The sequence below is a fragment of the Coenobita brevimanus genome, chromosome 55 (genome assembly GCF_032717465.1).
Source record: "Coenobita brevimanus isolate Jiangsu-jjx chromosome 55, ASM3271746v2, whole genome shotgun sequence".
NCBI classification, from domain to species: Eukaryota; Metazoa; Arthropoda; class Malacostraca; order Decapoda; family Coenobitidae; genus Coenobita; species Coenobita brevimanus.
Genome location: NC_137008.1, coordinates 50871677 through 50895066, shown reverse-complemented (window position 1 = coordinate 50895066; position 23390 = coordinate 50871677). Strand labels below are relative to the sequence as shown.

General features: G+C 39.3%; 1 protein-coding gene across 2 annotated transcripts in view; it reads right to left on the bottom strand.

Moving 5' to 3' along the window:
• Nucleotides 1–1684: 1684 nt before the first annotated feature.
• Nucleotides 1685–23390, bottom strand: part of Hr4 (nuclear hormone receptor 4) — a 78492-nt gene continuing 56786 nt past the window's right edge. Inside the window, exons 3-12 of one of the 2 annotated variants that reach the window (XM_080273528.1) lie at nt 19077–19235; nt 17580–18863; nt 16966–17114; nt 15999–16060; nt 9152–9385; nt 8251–8385; nt 6333–6596; nt 4611–4803; nt 4023–4150; nt 1685–3467 (exon numbers count right to left, since the gene is read on the bottom strand). In XM_080273528.1, the coding sequence (XP_080129654.1) occupies nt 3387–3467; nt 4023–4150; nt 4611–4803; nt 6333–6596; nt 8251–8385; nt 9152–9385; nt 15999–16060; nt 16966–17114; nt 17580–18863; nt 19077–19235 (2689 nt within the window). In that variant the 3' untranslated portion in view covers nt 1685–3386. The remainder of the gene's footprint in view (nt 3468–4022; nt 4151–4610; nt 4804–6332; nt 6597–8250; nt 8386–9151; nt 9386–15998; nt 16061–16965; nt 17115–17579; nt 18864–19076; nt 19236–23390) is intronic. The other variant, XM_080273529.1, reaches the window with a different exon arrangement.

Below are 23390 nucleotides of genomic sequence, written 5' to 3'. Positions count from 1 at the left end.
GGTAATGAATTATGTGGAATTTGATAATGAGTTTCCATGAATTTAAATCTGTGATAATTCAATAAAGAATCATTCAGGCCTCCATTTCCAAAATGCTGGATATGGTACTATTCCCCCCCTCCCCTCTCTCTCTCTCATCTACCTTTGGATAATTAAGGCACTCCAACCGGATTGAGCCCATGAAGGTTTATATCTAAGGGGTGGTTGGGGTTTATTGCTCATGTAATGCCACTCAGGGATATGTGAGGCTGGTCACTCATTAATGTCATGACCAACTTGCCTTGCCTCTGGCTCCAGCGCTCCTCATGGGTCAACACAGGATTAGATGATGTATGTATGTATGTATGTAAAAGAATAAAGTGAGGAGCATTTGTACTGTATGTAATGTGATACAGCATAACATTAAAAGTATCAGTACCACTGCTGGAAAACAATTCTTGTTCAGTCTCTACAGACTGACAAGGGTCATGAAATTATAACACAGGGTAAAATTTCCTTAAAAGAAGTATGAGACCTGAAAGTTAAAGATACTCATATAACCCAATGAGGGAATCAAAATACATTTAACTTCACTTTTTATTTCATTAAATATAGAAGCAACAAAATTTGATTGCTTGACTATACTAAGGAGTCAGCTTACAGTGTACTCACAGCTGCTTGTCACTAGAATCACACTGCATGTCCAATACCCTGCTTCCCCCTGCATTTCCCTCATAAAAAACAGGCCTTCCAATTTTCATATGGTTAAAATAACCTCTAATTAAACAATAATATTGAGATCAAAGACTAGCTCTAGCCACTGTAATACTGTACTTACAGTACCTAAACTATAAAGTACAAACAAATTCCATTATATTACTGTTCAAAAACCAAGGTGAGGACATCAAGCAGTGACACAGAAGTTTGCAGCAACATTAGGCTCCTTCAGTGAATATTATTTTGTGTAACCATGTGATATCCTGAAAGAACAGTAGCTGCACTCCTTATCAGCTAGGCTTTAAAAATGAATATGTTGGAGTTTAATAAATATGAATAAAAGAGAGAGAAAAGCTAAATGAATGATCAATTAATAAACAAGCCTTGGTGCTGAATTTGAAATGAGTGAAAGGACCACCCCATGGGAAAGATGTATGGTGCAGTGCTCGGAGCAATGGTGTTGTAATAGTGGCTGAAGGTGGTTTTATGCTGAATCAGAAGAATGAAAAGCACTTTCACAGTCCTTGGTCAACAATAAAACTGCCCACATTATACATTTTTAGATTGCTCAACATGAAGTGAATTAAACATATGCATAATATTCTGACTCCAGTATAAAAATTAGTATTTAAAACCAATTACTTTAAAATTAAAATAATTCACATCTGACTGTGGAAAAGTCACGAATTCAGGATACTGTACTATTATAAGAAGGTATCAAGCAATTATTGACCATTAAGTTAAAATTAAAATACTGCACTGCCCTATAAACTAAGCAGTATTAACACTATTCTGTACAGGGGTACTTCATTATAAAAAGAATAATGTTAAGTGAAAAATAATAAATAAGGAATAAATACTTCAATCTTTTATAAACATCAGTGTACAACAATACTTGTGCCCTATTACATGTTGCTTTAAAAAAACAACAAGAAGAGAAGTTACTGAATATTACATTATATCATAATGTATCTGAAAAAAAAAAAAAAAAAAAAAAAAATGGTACAAAACTAAATTTGTTTCATTAGTTGACAAAACAACAAATGGAAAGACTGTTGTCAGTGAACAGGCACAGAAGTTGCTACTGAAGGAATGGTAACATAAGAAGTGGAATATACTGTATATAAAAACTATAATTGATCAGAAGAAGGGCAACCACAGCAAATGATATCAAAAACTTTTCAAAGAGAAGACTGGTTAACAAAATAGTTGAAGCATATCCTTTTCTAGCAGAAGGATGGTAACAAGGTAAGGTAGGATATTAACCCCTACTAGATAAGGATAATGATGTTAGAGGTAACATGACTGCATAAATATATAACTGGTAACAATGGTAGGTATACGGATGTTTCTTCTGGATGGTTGGTAACAATTTAGTCTAACTCCTAAACTTCTCAAGCAGAAGGATGGTAACTTAGGTGAGTACTTTGTAAGCTGCCTCCATCTCTGTGCTGCGGAACACCGGCACATCCACACCTCACAACATACACCCTCACTAGTACTGACTGTAGTACTGAAAACTGTACAAACAAAAGGATCATCTGCAAAGTGTATTTACAAAAAATGTACTCAATAATAAAAGTTTTTCTCTCTCATACAACTGTATATCATTTACAAGAACTGTCCATTCTTAATAAATGTATAAATGGTAAGAGTCATATGGCAGCACAAGACTATAATCAGAGTTGTGCTTCTGAAGATACAAATCATCTGTATAAACCTTAACATGTAAAATTGATGTGTTTTACAAGACATAGAATAATTATTTTGCACTTTTCAAAATCAGTGCTATGAAGTTTGTTAGTATAATCTTTCTAGGAACTGTCTCCTTCTTACTGCTTTTTAATACTAAGTGGATTCGTTCACAAAATACTGTTCATATGCACTTTGTAAACCATCTTGCAGGTACCAATCTGAGCTTTCCCCCAGATAAAATTGTAGGAAAATGTCACTTGAATATATTTTAGCTGCAGATCATTCTTCGGTCACCACGTTTTACATGTACATGTACTGGCACCAATGGTCAGACTGTGCAGAGTGCCACTGCCTCTACAATGAAAAACCTTGAGATTTTTCTTGTGCTTGGTAAACATATGAAAAATGTAATAAAACTATATTTCTCCATTTAAGTAGACTCATAATTCTGCGACTAGTAGGAATTTCATTTTATGATAAGGAGATAAAAAAAGCTGTGGAGATCAGGTGACCTGCATAGTCTTGCATAATTTTTCAGTCACACAGCCTTTAAGTATCTCTGCTGGTTTACGGTATTTGGAATTTTCAGGTCCAAACCCATAAGTTTTCATAAAACCTTTGGTAAGCAGATTAGGAAATATATTTTTTTATATATTTTTGTAAAATAACACCTATAAACATTACTCAGAAACTAGTACGCACCTCATCACAGGTAAACTGGTTACACAACCACTGGAAAAACTTGTTGGTATATTTTAGCAAAATAAATGCTCTGGCTAGATTACCATTTCTTATATATCACACACCATGCAGACATTGGTAACTTTCACCAACTGATCAGATTATGACCAGTCATGGTAGAGTTTGCTGCTAGGCATGATAAGAGTGGCTGCAGCACCCTTACTGCTGCACAAACAGCAGGGACAGGACGGCATCTGGTTCACTACAAGACGCTTGCAGCGGACTTGCTCCAAGAACCATCCATCTGTTTATTGCTATCTGTTGATGGTCGAGTTCAGTAGGAAAGGAACATACAGCATCTTTGTTTCTAGAACCTTGGCAGCAGCTGCTTGAATCTGGAAGAACAGTAAATATTGCAAAGCTGAACATTAGCTGCTTGAGTCTGCAACAGTAATGATTACATAAGTGAACATACTGTAGCATACTGCACCACTGACATCCTAAATCAAAACCAAAATCACATATGTATAGCATCATATCATAGCCCATACTCCTACTTAAAGTAATAAGGAAGCAAGACATATCTATCAGATGAAGTCATTTCATTGACCACTGAGTAAAAAATGGAGTACCAAATAACTGTCATATGCTTTTCTCTATATAGTTCATCTGATGAAATTGATCCCTTGTCCATTCCTTAGCTTCATCAACTCCCATACCCTACTTTCTCATATCATCTTACCATATCCATCCACTTAATTCTAGTCTTCCCATGCCTCCTCGCCCTTCAAAATCACATGCACTCTTTTCACCATCCTATCAACTTTACCATCTTCATTCACTCTGTGTAACCTTATTGTACAACTCGTTTTAAAAAGTTGCACTAAAAACTCACAGTTCAGTCTACATAATCCAAAAAAGTCACCAAATTTCTCAAAAATTCAACTTACATCTGGAAGTATGACTAGCAGATTTTGCAATCTGGAAGGTTGAGATGGGTAGTGAGTCTCACAAAAAGAGCGGAGACAGCCCATATATCTCTCCTGGATTACCTCAAGCTCTTTATGGCCAGTGCGAGCTGGGGAAACAACATTACTTTATAATCAACACAACAAAATACTTAAAGTAGGTATATTTCACAGATAGCATATATATTCTGTACAGTAATTTCACCCAAGTTATTCTTTGAGAAGTTGATATCTCCCAACAGCAAGAAGGCTTAACTAGTACATTAAATTTACTCTCATTACATTTCTTCACTTACACATATACTGTACAGTATACAAACACAACAATATCAACAAGCATTCCCTCATTATACTGTCCATCCACCATAATGTGCCCCAGGTATGAGATAAGTTGTGAGAATTCATAAACAATTACCCAAATGTTATATTTTCATGTTGCTGTAACTAGTTCTTCTGATTCACTAAGCTTTATAAAGGGACTTAGGTAACACCTTCTGCCTTATATATATAATGACATGCATGAGCAAACAACAGGCACAAACAGTTATTCAGTACAGTACCGGTACTCACTTTGGTTCAACATTGCAATGACTTTAAGGCAGACATACTCCTCAATCTGTATCTTGGCTTTGCGAAGGGCAAAAGTGACATGTGTGATCTTTTCCACCATGACTCCAACCTCTTGTCTCAGTTGATCCATGGTAATTGGTCTCCCCATCATAGAGTTAAGACAGGTTTGTAACGTACACAGGTTGTTTGATACCTGCAATATAAGTAATGAATGAGAATATCTATCTATCTATCTACGATCAGATGCCATAATCCCATAAAGGGTGGCCATTGTCTTTGCATTAAATGTTTTACATGGAGAGGCACTAACCCTCTGCCAACTCACTTGCTGACACATGGGGAACACATGTGGGTTGGTTATATGGTTACCACCCAGCACTGTAAATGGTTTCCTGACTAACAGGAAACCATTAGGCTTGTCACTCAATGTAAAGCCACCTGAAAAGGAAAGAAGAATGCTAAAAAGTGACAGGAAAGATGGGAAAAATAGGAAGAAAGGAGGGGAGATACAGAAAAAGAATGATAAAAGTGAAGGAAGAAATAGACAGCACTACATCATGTGCATGGATGATGGCCATCAGCACCTACCACAAATGAGAATCTCTAAGTTTATACCTAACATCCAATACTGTATTGCCTCATCAGAAGCATAGAAGCCTGGGGCTAGGCTACTTAAACCAGACATTTAAGGCAAGTGACCAGTTCTGTATCCCTGAGTGGCATTATGTGACTGAATTGGTAAAAAGGTGGCCTGCAGTCCTAATGGACCCAGGTTCAAATCCCAGCTGGGACAGGAAACAGTGTAAGGATCTGAATGTCATAAAAAGCAGACTTTACTGATCTACCAGAAGACCCACAGACATGTAAAAATACTAATACCAATGCACCAGTCCTGTATGAGACAGCCCTAGCATGTATTTGAAATGGACAATTGGTGGTAGTGCCAATGTGGTAACATGTGGAGGTGTATGGCAGGTAGGTGGACTACTGGACCCTGGGAACAGGCTGTGAAGCCTCTGCCGAGAGTTGGACACATTAAAAAAGATAATAATAAATAAAGTGTAAAAATTAAACCTCAAATGTACCTAAGATGTAAACTCTATTGGGCCACATTTTGGCTGGAGTGCCTTAATCCACTCAATGGCCACTGAATCCATCTGATTACAGTATATGGTTACCACCCAATGTCATAAATGGATTCCTAGACCACAACAATCCATTTGACTTCTAACTCAACATGTCACCTGAAGGTAGAGATTACGGTATATGAAATGCATGGATAATAGACATAAGCAACCACCTCATAGCATCAGAACCATCAAGTCAAAGTATACTGGTCGTGAAAACTATTAACGAGTTTTTAGTGAAAGCCTCAAACAAATAACTTAGAAATCAGGACCAACTTGCCTAGCCCCGGGCTCCTACGCTCCTCATGGGGCAATGTAGATTTGGATGATGAGTGAATGAATGAAAGAGATCATCATTATCATTAATATTCCATGAATTAGCAGAATATATGATGTCAAGTGTTAATAATCCTCAGCTTTACCAACAAAAGAATTTAAATTTTACCGTACAATATAATATCTCTGATCAAAACGATGAACAAATATGCATTCATTTTAACATTAATTATCACTAACCATTATGAACCCCCTTAGTTTCAGGAGTCTTTCCTTGCTGCAAAAATGAGGTTACCATATCATCTACTCTGATACTGACCGCTTGATGGAATTCTGCCTCAGTGCCATCTGATGACCGTGACCCTAATTTTTGCAGTCCATATATCGCCTGGTATGCTGATGTGGTCAGCACTAATAGTTCGTGCCATTTGTGGGTGAGGAGACGAGTATGAACCTCAACAGGGAGTTCTTGGTAGAAGGGGAGGCGTTTGGTCCACTGTACCAGTTTGATGGATATAGAGTCACCCAACTGGCATAGTTTGGTCGAAAGGTCACTCTTATGGTCCAACAGGTCATCAAGGTTCTGAAAAAAGAATACTTCTTAAGTACTGATGAGTAAGGCATTGAGACATAATCTTATTTACTAATTTACATATCTCAATCCACTCACTTGATGTAGTGCTGCCTACTTTTTTCTTCACCTTTATCATTCTTTTTCTGTGTCTGCCCTCCTCTCCTTCTATTTTTCCCAACTTTTCTGTCACTTTTTATTGCTTTTCTTTCCTTTTCATGTGGCTTTACAGTGGGTGACAAACCTAATGGTTTCGTGTCAGTCAGGAAACCAATTACAATGCTGAGTGGTAACCACATGGCCAACCCAAGTATGTTTCTTACACGTCACCAAGTGGATTGCTGGAGGGTTAATGTCCCTTCCCGTAAAAAAACTACCTCAAAGACAAATGGCCACCCCTTATGGGACTATGGCGTCTGGCTATACTGCAGATAGATACTGTAGACAGACATATCTCGAACTCTAACTTCACTATATTGCAGTTGTGAATGTGGAAAGAAGAATGCCCAGAGGCAGACCAAAGAAGATGTGAGGTGTGTCTTCATGAAGACTTCCTGGCTAAGGAACTGCCCAGAGAAATAGCTCAAGATTGCAACACAAAAAAGACATACCTCCTGTTAACAGGGTAAGGAGGTCAAATGACATTAGGATCACCAGCTTTCTAGAAAAAGGAAATTCACAACTCATGTTTGCTTGTTTAATTTCTAAAGCATAGGTGGGACATTTCATCCTTCCAGTCAGATGATGTATTTTCTTATTTTAGTTTTGCTGCCACCCGATGATTCTATTCAGCTTTGGACAGACCTCTAGAATTATAAGGGTTAATGAAGGCCACATCTAATGCCTCCAATTAAAAAGTCCCTTCTACAAAATGAAAAATCACCTATTGGGTACCAAGAGTAAAATACAAAGGATGACACCATAATGAAGGGGTTAAAAATTACAGTCTGGCTATGATGCACCTGTATTTTACTGAAAAAAAATACTTAAAGAGTTAACCAAAGTAAATACATGAGAATTAAATGTGCACTGATTAAAAAAAAATAATAATAACCATACAATGTATCACACTGCACAGAAACTGCATTGTTGTTACTGTTTTTGTTGCTTAATTCCAGTCTGTCTGGCTGAGCTGTCCTGTCAACCACAGGTATGCAACTGCTTCTATGGGGCCATCTCAGAAGTACTGTACAGTAATGTACTGTATACATATTGTGCAGCAAACTGACACCTCCCCTGTGTTACACAGCACTCCAGCAGAGATCCTTTCCAACAGTGAGGTGAAGAGATATATGAGGAAGCTTGGCTTTTGGGTGGATGCCACAGCTGCTCCACTGAGGGTATACATTGGTTCCATATACAGTACTGTACAGGCTCCTCGTCAGTGTTGCTGATACAATGTATATACAGCTACTGACTACTTAAGGCCAAATACAAATAATAATGATACCTGGTTTATAAATTTTTGATTTACTATTCATTTAATCTTTTCTGTATCCTCAGATTCATTTTCAGTATTGCAGGAAGTTTTTGTGTTCAAAAATATTAATATAAATTGATAATCAAATGGTAATCATTATTATAACTTCTCTATCATATAAATTATGTCTGAATGTCCAGAAAATCATGACATTAAAGCAGTACTAATATCATCATTCATTACTACCTTTAATGTGGCAATGTCTTCAAAATCATCGCATTCTATCAGCATCCTAATCATGGCCTGTGCAACTGGATAAGGCATGAAGCGTTCTCTGCTGGATGACACAGTACTCTCCATACGCTGGCGAAAGTGGGCTACCTGTTGGATTGAGGTGAGAAGGTTATCATATAAAATGGTGTGCTTCATGATGTAAAATGCTAAATATTCCTCCACTGGAGGTTTACAGACACCTCCACAATCTTCTGCATCATGAATAAGGCTGGCAAGAGCATTCTGTTAAATGGGATAGTAATTTTATATAATTTTTCTGTCTTCACCTTCTAAAGCACCAGTACAGTACAGCCTTTTCATTGGATGTACAGCACACATAACAAAAAGCTTCTAAGCAATGGTATTCTGACTCAGATTAGTATCCTGTTATACTTTTTCACATATTCTTCTACACTCTATCCTTCCATCCTGTTCCTGGTCACCTCCAATACTTATTCCCATGCATTTTCTCTGCTGGAGATTATATTTCATCATATTACTCTGCTATACCATATGAACTATGGGTGACTATTAATTATGTCACAGACATAATAAATGGTGGATATTTAATTGCACAAGCAGTATCAGACTACTGTATTCCAGAGCTTACAGTCACTATTAAATTTCTCATGGTTGAGGAAACTCTATTCCAGCTAACACAAGATGATTTCATTCAGCTAAAGGTGAGTCACAGAATCTTTACTGTCAGTACCTGTACTGGTATCAGTAACCCTTTGATGGTGAGAATAACTCCACTGCATCCTTTTATTCCAGCTGATAGGCAATTTTATTATGCAGAGAGCAACCCACACCAGTCTGAGAGTATCAATAACATTATAACATTTCTGGAGCAACACTAGTGTACTCAACTCACCTCAGAAGGATTGGTGAGTGCTGCTTTGAGAATTGGACCACTGTTAAGCCCAGTAGGAATGGGGGAAGTAACGGAGGGCGAGGTGAGGGGGGTGGCGATGGGCATAGTGAGGGCAGTCGTGGTGAGAGATGTGGTGCCTGCCATCATCAAAGGGTCTAGGCTTAGCTTCTTGTCAGGGGAAGTTGTGCCTTGCTTTATTTGCCCATTCTTTTTGTTCTTCTTTTTGTACTTTACCTACAAAAAAGACACATCTATAAGCTCACACTGCATTTCATAGGCAGAAAGTAGTAAAGTTATGGCTAATTATCATTTAGTATTCCCAAAGGCTGTCCACTGTGTGTCATAATTAATATCATATCTAAACATTGTTTATCAAAGAAGCTTTACAACAGCACAACTCTGTGCTGAAACAATGTTAATACTATAGTTATTTACATTAAAAATGTGCACCAAACAGTATCAAATATCACAGCTCTATAAAACTAATACTACTCGAAATATTGTTATATGAAAAGAGCAGTGCCCATTATCTGAAAAGTATTCAGTGCCAAAAATCTGAACTATCAACAGCAGAGCAAAAGCAGTGCACAGAATTGATTATGCTGCATCTGTACTTACCATAGAAAATCAGTGCTGGTCATTTTTCATTTAAATTGTGTAAAATAAAGGAACCATAACACAAATACTAGATAAGCATCTTCAAACAGAGCATTTCAGGACCAAATAACAGTAGAAATTTGACATGTACTTCAGACTTTCCTCAGTTGAATAAGAAGCAAATAAGTACAATAACTGTACTTGAGTATTAAAAAAAAAAAAAACAGTACTTGTGTTAATTAACAATGCCTGTCTCACTAGTAATATAAATCTGATTATCTTATCTACATTTTAAAGTATGAGAGATAATTTATTATACATTGTATACTGCTGAATACTTAGCAACTATGCTACAACTCTGGTTCTGTTTTGTTTCAATAGTTATCTTTCAAACTTCTACTGATGATCTTAGTGATATAGCATTTTGGATTAAGCCACTTAATATAATTCACAATTCATACAAGACACATGATGAAATAACATGCAATCAAAAATATAAATACCTGTACTTAAAAACTTACCCAAATAATGCAAAACCCTGAGTATAATTCAAAAATAAAAACACACACATATGTGCTTCTGTCTCCCTTGCAAATCAATGTTAACTCTTTCAGTCCAACAAAATATTTTTAAAAATTATCCTTGCTTTCTTCAGATGATTTGACTCACCTTAGGGGATATTATTTTGAAATGGAAGGATTACACACTGCTTTCATTAGCCCTGTTAAAATAACAGGCTTTTCCAAAGATGAATGCAAATGTCCGGAGGTAGCAAGAACAAACTACAATAATACATCATCACAGTGAAAAAAGTTAAGGCAAAATGTGAAAACAGGTATGGTGAGCTATTTGTTAAAAGTACACTCAAAGATAAATTTCTCTGTAATTTATGTTATGCTAAGGCTAAATAGTATTTAGTAAGAAGTATAATATACATACAGGTTACTGTATTTTCTTATATCATACCTTAAAGTTCAGAGATGGTACGTTACATTGTAACACAGAATAATATGCTTCATTATCTAATACAGTAAGTTACACAGTACAGTACTAAGTTGTTATCTGATACAAATAAGTATAATAATGAATGATGTATTTAGGATTGTCTAAATAAATAGATAAATAAATAAATGTACACCTGTACTGTACAGTATACAGTAAATGTGTACGAGTGCTGTAGAGGGCTGAGTATACCTTCATATGATTGCACCAACATTTATGAGTTGAAAAAGAACATCAATTTCCAAAGAATGTAAATCTGTCAATCAGACAACCTGCATTAGCAAGTGGTACATAATGTATGTACAGTCAAACTGCTCTATATCAGAATTTTGCTATTATCAGACACCTTAAATCAACTGGGCTTTCTTCTCAGACTCTGATACAACTGAAGAAAGTCAGGGGTAACTAATGCTGATTTGTACTATTGCAGTACAGTAATTTACACCTTACTGTTGTTGCTGTCATTGCTTAGCCCTAGTCTGTCTAACTAAGCAGACCCGTTGATTACAGGCAAGCAACTGTTTCTGTGGGGACATCCTATGGATACACTACAATACATACACCATGTGAGGAACCACCTCCCCCATGAGACAGACTGCACCACACCAGTATAAAACCAGGGTCCTTTCCAACAATGAGGTGCAGGGAAATATGAGGAGGTTTGGCTCCTGAGTGGATGCCACAGCTGCTTCACTCCACCCAGGGTGCAAAGCACCACCATGTGTAGGCTCCTCTTCAGCACCACTGCACTTCGTGAAACTGCAGTATGGGCAAGTTGTGTTCCAGTGTGGAAGATTACCTTCTCAAACTAAAAAATCGTATTAATGGTTGCAAGAAGATAATACAGTATGTATCTGATGTTGGGTTGAGGTACCTCTGTTCATATGCACGGTATTTGATCTAATAATCTATGAACCACTTCATACAATGAGTACTACAGTAATTTATTGTAATTATTGGTAAATATTAATGTGGTAATAATGGAGAACCAGGAAAGAATGATAACGGGAAGTGAATGAAGGACATGCATCAGGAAAGGAGGTTGTGTATTTGTAATTTTTATTTCAAACACAAAGATGCACATAAATATACATGGTACAGAGGGAATGGAGGTCATGTTGAAAGGAGCCTGATTAATTACGTGCTTGTAGAGAAATCAATGCTGGGAAGTACTGCTGATATGAGGGCAGTGAGACGACAATGTGGAGGGTTGTCAGATCATATGACTGTGGTATGCAAGATCAAGCTGAGAGGAGTGTGGTGGACCAAGAGAGACAGGAGTAGTCAGGGTAAGAGACTGAAAGTTGAGAAGCTGAGGATCAGAGAAATGGCAAATGTGAATACAAGTAGGGGAGAGTTAGAATCAGTGATTTGGAATGAAATGGATCTGGACAGCTTGTGGAATGCACATAAGGACTGCTTAGTTATGAATGCTAAAGTGGTGTGTGGTGTGACTAGAGTTACAACAAAGAAGAAAGGTACGGTATGGTGAGATGAAGAGGTTAAGAGAGAAGTGGAAGAAAGGAGGAAGAAGTGGCTAGAGTGGATATAGGACAGGGGTTCAGCTGAAATAAGAACTGAATACACTGAAAGCAAGAAGCACATAAAGAGACTAGTGAAGAGGAAAATGAAGGAGGTAAGTGATGATCTAGGAAGAAAAAGAATGAAAATTACTCTGAAAACAGGAAGTTATTCTGGAAACAGGTACGGAAATGTAGAAGTAACAATGGAAAGAAATGTGAAAGTGTGAGATTATTATCCCATGAGGATGAAGTAAGACCCAGATGGAAAGAAAATTTTGAAAGCCCGATGGATGGCAATGGAGCGAACAAAGAGAGTGTTAACATGATTGGTTTTGGGGGTGTACAGAGAAGGAATGCAGAGCCAGGAAATATAACACTCAGAGAGGTGAAGAATGCCATGAAGCAGCTGAAAAATGGGAAAGCAGCTGGGGTTAATGAGGTATATGCAGAGATGATTCAGTGTAGTGGAGAGTGTGGAATGATGTGCTTGTTGGAGATATGTAAGAAGGCATGGATGAGTGGAACTGTGCCAGTAGAGTGGAAAAAGGCAGTGACTGTACCCCTGTACAAAAATATAGGTGAGCGAGGAGAGTGTAAGAATTGTTGTGGCATAAGATACTGAGTGTTGTAAGGAAGGTATATGGAAAAAACTATTAAACAGAAAGTAAGAGAGATATCAGAAGTCCAAGTGAGTGATGAACAGGGTGGCTGTAGGAGTGGCAGAGAATGTGTGGATCAAATATTTGTAGTGAGACAGATAGTGAAAAGGCTTATGAGAGGACTATAAGGCGTCTATGGCATTTATGGATCTGGAAAAAGCATGCAACAAAGTAGACAGAAGGACTGTGGAAGGTTTTGTGCACATACGGTGTAGATGGTAAGTTGCTAGATGACCATTTACCCATACACAAAGTCATGTGCAAGGGTAAATGGGCATCTAAGTGAATGGTTAACGATCAATGTGGGCATGCGACAAGGTGGTGTGATGCCCCCATGGTTGTTCAATATATATATGGATGGGGTGATGAGAGAAGTAAAAACACAAGTAACTGAAAGAGGGATGGGACTGGTAATGAATGGTGATGGATGGAATATCTAAAATTTGTTGTTTGCTGATGATGCAGTGCTACTTGCAAATACTGGACAAGAGCTTGGTAGACTACTGCAGAGTTTTGTATATGTCTGTTAGTGTTGTGCCTTGAGAGTAAATGTAGAAAAGAGTAAAGTGATGGTTACTGAGAGAGAAGGTGACTCCCAGTGTGATGTTACAGTGAATGGAGAGAGACCAGAACTGGTGAGAGAGTTCAAATACCTGGGTACAGTGACAGAAATGAGAGGAAAATGTGCAGAAGTGGAAAGCAGAGTGGCACCAGGAAGGAAAGTAGGTGGTGCTATGAAGGCCTTGATAGGAAACGGAGGCTTGAGTGTTGCAGCTGCGCAAGGCATACATGAAAGAGTGTTAGTGTAAACTTTAACATATAGACATGAGACTATGGTGTGGCATGAAAATGAAAAGTCAAGAGTAAGAGCAGTGGAGATGAGACTGCTGAGGAATGTACTGGTATGTGGAGTACAGAAAGTAGATGGGATATGGAATAATGTGATTCATGAAAGATGCGGAGCGAGGAAGTCTGTGGACACCTGAATCGAAGAAAGTGTACTGAGATGGTATGGTCATTTGGAGAGAATGGATGACAAAAGAGTTGTGATAAAGGTACTGAGCGAATCTGAAGGAGGGAGAAGGCGAGGTAGGCCAAGAAAAAGGCGGAGGGATATGGTGGATGAGTGTGAGAGGAAAAGAGGTATGAAAATTGGTATGACTAAGGGACTGACAAGAGATAGAGCTGGCTCTATGAGTTTTGTGTGAAGAAGTGCATTACCAGGGATTTGGCACCCCTTTTTAACGTGACAACGATCAGATTGGCTCTATCAGATGGGTATATGTGAAGCTACCTTCCTGTATGTGGTGACATTTTTTTGGCCTATCAGATGGAGCCAGGATTTTGAGGGCTTGAATGATGAGTGAATGGAATCGTTGCCCATTGAAGTGCGCAAACTTTGGCTGTCTGGACGTTACTACTCCTCACCTTGCCCTTGGGTGAGAAAGGAGGTCCAGATGATGATGATGATTATGATGATGATGATGATGATTAGTGTGAGTTGCTGCAGTGATCCTTCACTACACATCCTGACTGGTTACCAGTAATAATGAACAAATAAGATTATGTTTAATGTACTTGTAAAAGGTGTTCAGTGCTGATTAAAAACTTATTTGTGGAAATAACAATGGGTATAAATTGAATGTGTATTACCTGGAAAAAAAAAAAAAAAAAAAAAAAAAAAAAAAAAAAAAACACGATTTTAAGCTTATGATGCCTCATTATTAGTAATATCCATGTCTCTCAGCATTATCAGCCGTATAATTACATCCAGCAAGGTGCTGTATTAGCTCAGATATACTGAACTTTAGTCTGATGTATCCAGAAAAATTTGATATGCAGTGGTAAAAGCTTAATCATATAAAGGGGCATAGGTACAATTTTAAAAACTGGGTGGCCAAGGGATGGCTAATCCTAATAATTATGAGGTGCCCCAAAGAAAACTCTTTAGGGGGTCTGCGATACTTCCTTAGAAGTCTGGGGTGGCCACTGGAATGACCAGCCATGTTTCAGGGAAGGCAGTGCCACCCAGCTGCCCTCTGATTACACCAATGCTTATATTAAAGTTCTGCCTTTATCACACTTCCCTGTTAGCGCTAGACAGTGGAGTTTTAGAGGATACTTTTACTTTTATAAATCAAATGCCCCCAATATTTACTCGTCACGTAGTCTTGATTGACAAGATTCACTAAATTCTACAAACAAAAATAGAAGCATCAGAACCCACATTGATATAGAGATTCAGTAAATTATGTCAGCACACATTTAGAAATACTGTTGTGGCAAAACTGCTTATTCAATATGATATCTTTCAATATAAAAACCAAAGCAACAGGGGTTCCAGTACTTTCATCATTGTTGCATCTCTCCTACAATATAATTATCACACTTATGTCACTACTATGCAGGACAGTACAATTCTAGTCATCCCAGCAGGTGATGAAACAACAACAATAAGCAGAGTGAGCTTAACAGTGGAAGCAAGTGAAGCTAGAGAAAAACTGTGAAACCAGGGTAGTCTTACCTCCCTCCAGGATAACGTTTTTGGTAATTTCATAAATCAGGCAAAGAGTCTCACCATTAGTCCATTTTCCTTGCACGCACCCCAAACACCTGCTTCAAAGCACACTGGTGCTGTGGGTTAGCTTCAAACAGTTTGATACAAAAGCTGGTAGAACGTTACAAGGTTCATATCATAAAGGAACAATTTTCTAACACACTACTGATAAAAGTCTTTTTTTTTTTTTTTTTTTTTTTACAGAATGGTTTTATCAGTTCAAATATACAGGCACACAAAAAATAAAATGCAGTCTCACTGGAGTACAGAAGAAAGTTTGTTTTTCTTCCTTTGCTCATACAAAATTTTCTGGATCATTGTCACAAGACAGTCTTCCACATCTCAGCATCCATCTTGTTAAGTTAGGATCTCCTGAAGTCTTCATTTTGTTAGATATATGATGGCTGGATTAAAATGCTAAGTCTGGTCAAACTGTAACAGATTACAGAAGCTAAATGATATGTTAGAAAAAAGAATGAGACTTTGGTACAGGACTAGGTTCTAGTTACCTTATATAGATTGTATACAGCTCCAGAATTTCGGCCACCTGGCATTCGGTCCTCTCTGACAGCTGTTGATGACAATGACATATTTATAACACTTTGTATTACAATCTAAGTGAAAAATACTACAGCATAACAGTAATTTCACAAGAAGTACCATATATGTTAGTCTTTAATGAAGAATTTGGAATACTGTAATTGAAATTTAAATTAGGCTCATCTGCAATCAAGAAATAATGATCACCAAAGCTGAAGCAAGATAGAGTTAGCCACTTGGTACACTTTGAATTTTTATGCTATACATTTCTAAATAAGTTTAAATTATTCTACTTAATTGAAACTAGACACTTTTGCATGCATTCTTCAAACTTTCTAACATCACCTTCTACTAATTCACTGGCTTTTAACTTCTTTTGTTGAAATTCAAATGCTATTTTTCTTAACTTTTCAACTGTTCTTAAATTCCACCATGGCATCTCTCTCTCCCTCTGGGTGAGAGTTTCAGTTATTACACTTCCCAAACTTGGGGTTAAGGAGACTTGAACAGTGAGTCAATGGATGTAAAACCCCTTTCAGTGGGTGGGTAAGCTGTTGATATCTTCTCATATTTTCCTTTTAATGTTTCTGGATTTCTAGATCATATCCACTCTGCTGCAATGGAAAACTGGAACTGTACAACGATGAAGATAAGATTCCATGTATCCCCAACTAGCTTAAGATATCCAGCCCTATCCAATGCCATCTAATTCAGTGCTAGATAGACACACTCAGCATTCTACAGTTAGCCTAAGCTAACCAAAGTATGCAAGTTCCAGCAGCTCAGTCACAGACATTAATGTTTGTTACTTTCTTAAAGCTTCATCAAGAAAGTGTGTGTTTTTAACATGAATCATCATCAGTTGTACAGATGTTGTACAGGTGAAAGTATTATTAAACACTGTAGAAAGGGCCAAGGAAAGTGTAGGGCAATCACCTGCAAGTACCATGCCCTGGCGAAGACACTTCTGGAAGCGACAATACTGGCACCGGTTGCGCTGAGCCTTGGTGATCTCACAGTCCCCATCAGCCACACATGTGTACACCCGCTTATTCTGCACTGTCCGCTTGAAGAACCCTTTACATCTGCAAACACAGCAAAAGAGTTACAGTCAATTGCATAGGACGGAACATAAGTCACTATACCATGAATAAGGTGCCAGAGATGGATGCTTTCGTGCTATGGCACTGATGTAACCTGCTCAGTTATACTATCATCCTGCAACTCCATCATTATCCCTGAAATGAGGATATTGGGCTGCAGGAGAAAAGTAACGTCAGCCTGCAGTCCACCAGGTTTGCACCTCGGTGAGTCTGGGCCACAACAACTACAACCATGAACAAACCACTATTGATACTGAAAGACTAGAAATGACAAAAATATTAAAAGAAATACAGTACTAACTACTTTTACTCTAGAGAACTTCTTCGGCAGCTGCTAGATATGATTCACTTAAAAAACACTGCAAAGTCTACATCACTGTTAGCTGAGTAAGAAATTTACAAGTTTAGTTTGTAATGGATAAGCAGAAGCATAAATACTGTACTCACCCTTCACAAGTTATGATGCCATAATGAAGGCCTGTGGCACGGTCCTCACAGATCATGCAGATCATAGGTTGGTCATCTTCATCTTCATCTATGGGTGTTGGTTGAGTGGGAGTGGGCACTACCGTTTCCACACAGTTGGCTCGGGCTCCCCACATCCCTACAGTTGTTAAGTTAAGAGCTGCTTGAGAATCTGGTTGAGTGTGAGGTAACTGTGATCGGTCTCCAGCCCATAACTGCTCCATGTTAAGAGGAGTCGATGGGTGACGTTGACTGTCAATGCCGGTGGGAGAGTGTATGAAGGAAGCATTTTGAAGTAACTGGAGGTCTCCTGGAGAACTCTGTGGCGAACACAAACTTCTTACATTCTGAAAACCAGGCGAGGAGGGTGCTGCCATATATGGAGAGCGAGGCACTGGAGTGTGGGCATGAGGAGACCTGGCACTCTGTGCAATAGGAGAGCGGGCAGCAGGGGAAAGTGAGAGTGTGCTTGAGGGTGATAACTGAGGGGAAGATCCTCTTCTGTCCTGACCCAGAGTTAAGAGTCCATCCACTGATGCCCGCACAGCATCACTTGCATCTGCACCATAACCACAAGGGGTAGTTGGACTAGGTAGCACCTCTCGTGGTGCCTGTGATACAGATGGCTGTGTTTCACCTGGGGTTGACCAGAACATTGTCTTTACACCACCTGCTTCCCCCATTATAACTGTAGGTGTGCGAAGGCGAGGTGAGTACCCTGGTCTACTGGAGTCTGCAGGAGTGGGTGCTGGAACAGGAGGTGACTGTGTGGGCTGCACAGCAGCTCCACTAATAAAGTCTGGGCGAACTCCATTGACACGACAGGCACCTCCACCCCAAAATGGTTGTCCTATGCTAACAGGTGGTGCTGCTCGGAGACCTGCTGATGTTGCTAATCCTGAAGAAAGACTGGCCATAGTAACAGCCAAGGTGTGTGGTATTGCTCCCAAGGTGGTGAGCGAGGGACCCAGCGCCACAAGTGAGGGACGATGGTCAGAGGAGACTGAAGTGACTTCTGGTTGGTGGTCACTAGTGTCAGGTGGGGGAGGAGTGGTCGACATGCGTTCTGGCGGGTCATATTCTTCACTTTTACTGACACTAGGTAACTCTGTCTCTGTTTCTGAGGGTCTTGGCACAGCTGAAGAAGACACTGATTGCCTTCCACCACCATCAAACACATGAGCATCCTGAGCTTCCTCCCCTTGGCTGCAGTCAATGCAGCTCTTTCCCTCAACCAGTTCATCTCCTGCACTGTCAGGAGACGATCTGAAAATGGTGAAATCTGTTAGAATATAGCAACAACTGTGTTGTAGTAGGCTACAATAATCAACATTTTAAATTAAGCTAATACATTTGATACCTAGACTCCTATTCATGACACCATCTGCTCTTCTACAACTAGCCATCTACTTGAGCTGAAAGGGGTTAAGGATTTTTGCCAGGTTAGAACAAACGAGCTATACCTGTAGACTAATTTACCTTTCAAGTGTGGTAGGGGGAGGGTTGGGTGGTGACTCTGAGGGTAAGTAGGCTGGCGGGGGCTGGACTGGACTACAGGAGGAGGCCTCAGCGCCAGGGGACCCCGAGTCTGGTGAGCACGACGAGGACTCTGCGAGGCTCTCACCGTCACTGCTGCACCTGTGAATGATCTCAGCTTAACACTTGCATTGTTGTTACAACTCTAGTAACTTATTCGTTTCTGGCTAGCAACAGAAGATTTTACTCGGCTGAAGGTGAGTCATACAGTACAGTGGATTCGCACAGTACGCGAGCGGATAAGCATTCCTGGTCCTCGTGCACTGTGAAGTCACGCACTGTGAATACACAATCTTAATGGAAAAATTACATATGTGTGGTACCTCCTCATACCTTGACATTTTTTGACCCTTAGAGACATAGCAAAGGGAAAATTTTTCAGACATATACTACAGATATAGCTACAATAACAAAAATATGGTCAGTCACCTTAACAACAGTAGATAACAGGCTTGATGGACTTAAATAACAGGGGTTCCCACATGTGGCAACATTTACAGTGCCACCCCCCCCGCCGCACCAACACTTCCATCCTCAGGCTCCTTTTGAGCACCTTCCCCATGAGTCTCTAACTCTGTCACTTCAGCCAACAACCCCCTGAAGTCCAATGCTGACACAACTGACATTGCATCCTCTTCTTCCTCTACATGAACAGGATCAGACAATGTAGCTGGTTCCTCACTTTCACTTTCTTGAGGCCACTGTGTGTAACTTGTTATGAGTGTCTGCCTCCTCCTGTTAATTTCTTGCCTGTGCCCGTCTGTGTAGAAGTAGAAGGCTTTGTCGATACTAATGAGAATCTCCTCCGTACTTTGGTGGCTGATTTCGTGTTCCTTCACTTCTTGTTTGAGCTTATCCATAGCAGCAAGGATCTTGCTTATCCTTGACACAGACAGTTCTGTGCCACCCTCCACCACACTAGGCTCCTTAACTTCACTCTGCCTGGCCTCATCATGATGGGCACATTGTGTGGGGGTGGGGGTCACATAATCAGGGAAAATAGCATTTTTGTGCCACTTCTTGCCTCTGTCTCGTTTATTGTGGGCTAAACTCGCTCAATCAAGGTTTTCTGGCTATTATTTTTAGTCACTCGCGTACTATGCGATTCGCATACTGTGCGAGCCCACTGTATTGATATCATTAACTCTCCTGGTTGGAACAACTCTAGTACAGTATTCTAATTCCGATTGATGCCAGATGATTTTGATCATCTTAGTGTGTCACAGAAGCCAACCATTACATTAACTCTCTCCTGTTAGGCATAACTCTAGCATTCTATTCCAGCTACCAACAGATGATTTTATTCAGCTGTGTGTGAGTTACTTAAAGGAACCTGAGTGTTTTGATATTGGCACCATTAACCCTCTCCTGGTCTGAAAAGCTCTCACTCTTTCTTTGCAAATGCCAGATGATTTTATTTAGCTGGGTAACATTAGACTGAATGTTAATTTTGGTCCCACTAACCCTCCCCTGGTCAGGACAAATCTAATTTTCAATTCCACCTAATACCAGATAATTCCATACCAGTGTAGGTGAGTAACAGGAGCCCAATTGTTCATTCATCTAATAATAATAATACATTGCTTTCTATAATATAATGGCTAGTTGAATGAATGAGGGCAACTGAGCTACAAAAGTATTGTGGTAAAAGGAGTGCTGTGAAAATATCTACATCATCGCATCACATATGAGGAAGGCAAATAGTTCAGTATGATTATGATGATAACTGCCTTATAAAGAATCTATTTATCTATTTATATATCCATCCTTCATTCTCTTTGTCTGTCTATCTGAGTGTCTATGGATAAAGCACATCACTTTTGCTTAGCTTCAGGAAAGAAATAAGTTGCATACGCAAGGTTAATCCCTTCAGCAGGTTGATATATTTTATGTTTTAATCAAGCTTTCTACACGCGATTTTATTTACTTCAAATATTTTGACCTGGGGGTTTAGATACAGCCTTCATTAACCCTTTCTCTGCATACAGAGAGTGCAATAAATTATACTAAAAGAGAATGCAAAAAATATTACAGGCATTGGCTAGTAAATATCAAAGGAACTGTGGAAATGAGAGGAAAGCGAAGATATCAGGAGCTGATGGGGAAGCTGTGATTAGGAGGTAGAGAGGGGTATGGTGAAAGTAAAATGGTTAACAAGGCACACAGACCAGAGAGAATTAGAAAACAAGAAAAAACAAAGATGTATGCATTTTACTGTAAACTTTCAATGAAAAAAGAAAAAGAAAAAAGAAACAGCATAAGCAGTATGTTCTTCACCACAGTAATGTCAGCGTAGTTAAGTGGTCAACTATATAATTGCTTCTAAAGCCTCAGTATGGAACATTTCCAACAGCTGCTTACCCTCAATGAATCTCTGTATATTACATCAATCATTATGTTTTACCACACGCGTGCGTGACGTCATTCATCCGATACGAAAGGTCACTGAACTGGTGAAGTCACATGCGTATCAAAGTGTGCTGTGTGTCTGTGAGATTTTAAAAGACAAGAAGAACATATTGATTTTCACTTGGTGTCCACTTTAGTTTCTGAATGCATTCACTAAAACGTCAAAATAATTGTGTATTACTGCTGTTCTTACGCCTGGAGGTCACCGAATTGAAAGATTTATAAAAAATTGGGGGGGGGGGGGAAGCACACGGAAGACGAATCAAGGTTTGTTGACAAAATGGAAGTAAATGTCAAAGTGAAGCTGAAGCTGAGTGAGTCAAGATAGCTATTTTGACTCTGGTTAAAAGTTCATACCTTTAAGTGCGTTTAGACTTTCTGGGCTCACTCAGACTTCTTCTTCTTCTTCTTCTTCTTTTTTTAAGGCAAGATGAAGTCATGCTTTAATAAACTGACATTGACTTTAATTTTTGCGAAATCACCCCTACTGTATGGTTTGTAAAAATTACCCCTTCCGCCAGTAAGAGCTAGATCTCGCTAGTAAAGGCTGAATCTCGTCAGTAACAGACAGATCTCATCAGTAGGAACTAGATCTTGCCAGTAAGAGCTGAACTGCACCTTTAAGGGTTAGATTTCATCAGTAAGGGCTAGATCTCGCCAGTAAAGGCTGAATCTCGTCAGTAACAGCCAGATCTCGCCAGTAACAGACAGATCTCATCAGTAGGAACTAGATCTTGCCAGTAAGAGCTGAATTGCACCTTTAAGGGTTAGATTTCATCAGTAAGGGCTAGATCTCGCCAGTAAAGGCTAGATCTCGCCAGTAAGGACTAGATCACGTTAATAAGGACTAGATCTTGCCAGTATGGGGATAGATCTTGCTGATATGGGGTAGATCTCGCCAGTAAAGGCTAGATCTCTCCAGCAAGGGCTAGATCTCGCAAGTATGGGACAGTAGGATAGCTCTCGTCAGTAAGAGCTATATCTTGCCAGCAAGAGCTAGACCTATCCCCTCACACTCCAAGCCATTCCCTTGCATCGTGATTCGTTTTACAGGCAACGACCTTAAGAATGAACCTTTACCCGTATACTGTCCTAGGTTACTACTGAGACAGTGATCTTGAGGATGCAAGGTCAAGGGGAAAGCCAAGGTCACGCGTGGTAGGTATCACAAGGCAGGTGCTGTGCCACGTGTCAAAAAAAAAAAAAAAAAAAAAAAAAAACGGTCAAAACCAGTCCAAACACCAGTAAAAAAAACCCAACAACGCTATAGTCAATCTCTTTACACCTGGCGAAGTTCCCTAATCCCTCTCAGTTTAGCTGGTGGCCAGGTGTGGTCAGACTGGAGGGTAGATTTGACTGGTAACCAAGAAGGGTAACTTCATTTAGCAGTCCACCACCGGGTTCACGTTTCTGATGAACACAGAGGAACATAAAGGTACTACTTCTACTACTACTACTACTACTACTACTACTATTACTACTACTATTACTACTACTACTACTACTACCTGTGCTCGGCTTAAGCATTTAGTGTGAGGTGAGGTAATGAATGCGTCAGAACACTGTCTTAAAAGACAGTGTTCTGACGCATTTGTTACAGTTTTTATTCCATTCCAAAACAGCAGGCGTGAGAAATCTGCTTGTATTCTGCAGGCTCGCTCACCTCTCCACGGAACCATATCCCTACACATTTCCAACTGTTTCACTATAGTTACTTTGCTTTACCCTGACAAAGATCCTTAACCACTTTTCAGCTCATCTGATAGCTAAGTTTGGTCTGACTGGAGGGCTCTTTTGATTGGTTGGTAAACGAGGAGACGAGGAGATTCATTCCTACCTCAAAACTAT